General features: G+C 49.7%; 1 protein-coding gene across 1 annotated transcript; it reads left to right on the plus strand.

Annotated features, from left to right (window-relative positions):
* Positions 1–1,935: 1,935 nt before the first annotated feature.
* On the plus strand, positions 1,936–4,380 carry LOC101759291. The gene is made up of 3 exons (XM_004980681.2): positions 1,936–2,190; positions 2,291–3,630; positions 4,092–4,380. Exons 1-3 carry the CDS (start codon positions 1,936–1,938, stop codon positions 4,111–4,113), a joined length of 1,617 nt encoding a protein of 538 aa, XP_004980738.2. The 3' UTR covers positions 4,114–4,380.
* The last annotated feature ends 399 nt before the right edge of the window (positions 4,381–4,779 follow it).

Raw genomic sequence — 4,779 nt, forward strand, 5'->3', positions numbered from 1 at the left:
CCCATGCGAGCCAAGCTCACTGGTGCTGGGGCCACATTGCATATACTGGGGCTGGGGGACGTGGCCGCCCGCCTCCCCGCGCCGAGGGGCCGTGCCCCCGCCCGCCAACGGAGCCGCAGCCACCCACCTCCCGCACCAAGGGGGGGGGGCGCCACCCGCCACCGGAGTCGCAGCTGCCCACCTCCTGCATTGAGGGGGCCGCGCGCCGCCGCTGGGGGCGAGGGTTGCGCCGGCCGACCTCCAATGCAGAGAGAGAGGGGTGAGGGAGTGGACGGTGGAGTTGGAAGAAGATAAGTTAGAGTGGCTCCTACAATTATTTCTTCATTTTTTATTTTCCTTTTAAAATATATTTGTGAGTTCTTAAATGATCTCAAATGGAAAAATTGTCAACCATAAAGTTTTATATTTCATTGAGCTCTACAATTTAGATATAAGTTTTTATGCATATGAGATGACATGAGAAAGTTTGCATTCAAAAAATACATCCACTAAACTCATTCACATATACTCGCACATATACTCATACATTCACATACACTTGTACTATATACTTATAAATATTTAGAGCCGTTGAATGTTACAACTTTCATATAGATCTTGTCTGTATCCGAAGTACTTTGAAAATTCAAGAATTTTATATTTCAAAACTAGAGAACTTATAATAATATTTTGAAGTATTAACAATACCAAATTGAAAACTTCTCAACTTCAAAATTTTCAGTCTCGTCGAGCTCTACCGGTTTGATGTGGAGCTTCTGTATAGCCGAAGTCATTTGAAAATTCAAAGTTTTAGATTTTGAAACTAGAGAACTTAAACTGGTATTTTGAAATATTAAACAATCTCAAATGAAAACTTTTCAACTACAAACTTTTAGGTTACGTCGAGCTATACAATTTATAAATTTTATCTTCATCCTAGATAATATGAAAAGTTATGATTTTCTCCGCACGACCATTTCTAGGGGCAGGTGCTCCTGAAAATGATTTCCAGGGGCGGATCGATTACTACAGTAACCTGCACCTTTTGTAGGTGCAGGTAGCAATTTCGTCCGCCTTTAGAAAAAAATGGAGCACTTCTACAAATTGTTTATGTGGTAAGGGTACTCAGCCAACATCTTTGCTAGCCCGGCTTCGAGCACGGGGATGGGTGGCGGCGCTGGTGGGTGGGAGAAGAATATTCCAGGGACATACTCGTCGTGGTTCACTTCATCGAACACGGTGAGTGGGTTTATTAAGATGGTGGCTGCTGGAGTATCCCTGGCACTCGCGGAGCCGTAGGCTGGGTTGACGGACTTGGAAGTGTGCACGGTGATCTCCGTTTCGATCGAGAAATGTGTTGTGGTGATGAAAACCTAATGCAAACTATATATGGTTGCTCGATACATGTGTCCAATGTATAGGTTAGGTGGCCTTTAGAAATGGTTGGTATCAAGCTGCCCGTGGATGTAACTTCCTTTTTCAAGTACGGCATCATGCATGCATCTTGGCTATGGCTAAGATGCAATGTCGATTATGAAAGGATGGATTGCGCTGCAGAAACACATTTTTTTCGATAAGGGTAACTTTATTAATCTTAGACAATTACATCAAGGTGATACAATCGAACTAAGATCTTTCCCAGCCTCTGGATAGCTAAGATGCACACAAAGAAAAGGTAAAAAAGAAAAAGAATGACATGATAACATGTCGCAGCGTACTACAACACACAACATAATCTTCAAAACCGATCACTATCCTATCAACACCTCTCTAAAAACAACGCCGAAACAGCATGCAAGCGCACACCACCGAGCGGGTGGCCCAGACCCATGCACGCCGGCCACGGATCCAAGCCCCCAACGATGGGGCCGCGGGGCGGCAATGCGGGCAGGCCAGACACCACCGAGCGGGTGGCCCAGACCCATGCACGCCAGCCACGGATCCAAGCCCCCAACGATGGGGCCGCGGGGCGGCAATGCGGGCAGGCCAGTCGCCCTCTTGAGCGCCGCGCCACAGACCGACGGCTCCTCCAGATCCACGCCGGATCAGGTCTACCACGCCACAAAATCGGCTCGAGGAGCCTCCGGCGAGCCACCGGGGACGCAGAGGGGGAGGAGCACTGCTGCGCCCGGCCGCCGCCGCCGCTCCCGCACGCCTATCGCCGCCTCCACCTCCTCCCTCCTTGCCGGCCGCGGGTCTCCTCCTTCGTCGGTAAGGCACCTCTCATCACCTTACAAATCCCCCGATTTGTCCTCAGAGGTTGGATCCCCCCTGTCCCTCCGAATTTAATTTCCAAATATGCTGTCTCAAGGTCGCCATGTCTGCCGCCGTCTCCCCCAGCTGCATGCTTCTGGAGCCCTTCGTCTTTCGCAAGGACGACGACGAGTCCTTCCCGGACGAGGGAGAGGCGCCCATCAGGGCGACAGGCACCACCTCCTGGGGCGCCCAGTTCCGCATCGCCTTCTCCCTCGCCAAGCCCCCGCAGATCTCCCGCCTCTACGCGCAGCTGCCGGTGCCGGGATTTCTTGATCGCAATGTGGCGAGTCCCTTAAGCATCGTGGCGACCCACCGCCATCTCGCCCTGGTTCGCGTCGCCACCTGGACGTCTGAAATGGTTACGGTGCAGAACTTCTTCATCTTCACCGCCGACGAGGGTCCTTCCTCATCGCTCAAAGCGCTCCCCCCTTGTACCGAGCCCGAGTTTGACTATACCCGCCATAGTGTCCGGGTACCTCGTCGTCGTCGTCTTCCTGATGGTACTCCCCGCATGCTGCATGTCGGAAACTTGGGCTTCTGGTGCCGAGGCAAAGAGTTCGTGGTGGCAGAGCTCACTTTTTTCAAACCGATCAACCACGATAAGGTCTTCGCTGACATCTGCTTGCTGCACTCAGATAGAGATCAACTTGGCGCCACATGGAAGTCCATGCGTGTGGAATTCCTGTCCACTGACGACCCTGATGATGCTGATCTCTTTCAAATCTCCTGGTGGTGTACCGAAGCTGTCATCCCCTTCGACAAATGGCTGTGCTGGATCGACTACCACCGAGGCATCCTCTTCTGTGACATGTCCAAACTGCCCAACCCCCCTACCGTCTCCTTCATCTGGTTCCCTCTGGACAGGTTGCCTATTTCCGGCAATCGCACGGGCACATCCACCATGTGCTACCGTGCCGTGTCCGTCGTCGACCGCGGCCGTGCGCTCAAGTTTGTCAATATCACCCGCCACGATGGCATTCCCTTTGAAGCACTCAAACCCGGCACCGGCTTCACCATCACCTGCCACACCCTCGTGTTAGGTCGCGGCAGCATGGCGTGGAAGGAGGACTACACGGTCACCTCCGGTGAGCTCTGGGAGGCCAACACTCCTGAGCGCCTCCCGCGCTGCATCCTCATGTTCCCTCAAGTCGACATCGACAGGCCACATGTAGTGCACTTCCTTTACATTGAGTTTGGATATTATGCCCGCAAGAAGATGTGGGTGGTCTCCATCGACATGAGCACCAAGACTGTGGAGTCATTTTCTCTGTATATCAATGGGCATGAGGGCCTTGAAACTGACGACGCTGACTTGATCGACCTGATCGAACGAAAGTCCGTGTCCCCCTGGCCCTTCCTCCCTTGTGAGTTCCCCAAGTTCCTCAATTTATCAAGGTACGTAATATTGCTGCTGCCCTTTTATCTATCAGCTATTTATCACTCAATAGATTTCGATTCTGCCGGTTCCATATTTGAATATTGCTGCACATGTATGCAAGTTGGCATTTCATATGTTGTAGTGTACCCTCTTTCTCCAACCTGCAGAATACTAGCGTAGCCTGCAGCCTACTAAGCATTTGAGCCTTGAAGCTTATGATTGGAAGATAAGAGCTGCCAATATGTACCCTCTGTTATATGCTGTTGGAAATTGCTAGCAGTTAGAACTCAAGTATACTACTTTTTACCTTCAAGTGTTGTCTGTTTTTGGCAATTCTTTCCTAAGTAAACAACTACTTTACGAATCACCGACCTTGCATGCTAAGCCTTCTCTTGGTTGCAGTACAAAAGCAAGTTTAATTTGAACATCATCCATCTAGATCATTTTTAATCCGCTACAGTATTTTATTTTATTGCAGGAAGAGGGAGCATATGGAATGAGTCTATTCCTGCCAACTTCATGGTTGTTGTCTTCCCGACCAACCATTTTGCATCCGTCTGAATGGTTCCACAAGGAAGGCTCCTGTCTTGCTTGTCAACAAGATTGAAGGAGCAGTGTTTCATGCTGTGGCCTAGGAAGCATCTATCTTTTATGGTCTATTTTTATGCTGTATGAACGGATAAGTTATATCAAGTTTATCGTGTGTCGTCAAGAAAGAAGTTTGTCGTGTGTCCTGCCTTTTTAAGTACAATCTTTAGATTGTGTCACTGTGTGGATGAGCCACTTTGGTCCTTGAACTTGCCTGTGTTGTACCAAGGTTGCGCTGTCGTCGTTTGGTGCCATGCGAGATAGAGAAATGATGTAGAGATATGCTTGCCGCTTTGCTCTGCTGGGCCTTGGCACAAGAAGATAGCAGGCTGTGCGGCGTCTGCAGCAGCTCACGGATTGTACAAGTGATCTGTCGCTTACAACTTGCTGTTATGATCTAACAAAAGCGGAACGAATCCTATGACAAGTTGGAAGAACGCTTAACATGGTCATCAGTTCTGAACAGAGTTAGCATATCACTACGGGAAACCTTAAATTCGCCGAGTGTTTTCTTTTTGCCGAGTGTTTTTTTTCGGACACTCGGCAAACAAGCTCTTTGCCGCGTACCATACACCAGT

This window comes from Setaria italica, chromosome VIII (genome assembly GCF_000263155.2).
Source record: "Setaria italica strain Yugu1 chromosome VIII, Setaria_italica_v2.0, whole genome shotgun sequence".
NCBI classification, from domain to species: domain Eukaryota; kingdom Viridiplantae; phylum Streptophyta; class Magnoliopsida; order Poales; family Poaceae; genus Setaria; species Setaria italica.

Coding starts and splice junctions, on each gene's coding strand:
- LOC101759291 (XM_004980681.2), top strand. CDS start 1,936: ATGGGGCCGCGGGGCGGCAATGCGGGCAGGCCAGTCGCCCTCTTGAGC. Junction 2,191..2,290: donor GCGGGTCTCCTCCTTCGTCG/GTAAGGCACCTC, acceptor TGCTGTCTCAAG/GTCGCCATGTCTGCCGCCGT. Junction 3,631..4,091: donor AAGTTCCTCAATTTATCAAG/GTACGTAATATT, acceptor ATTTTATTGCAG/GAAGAGGGAGCATATGGAAT.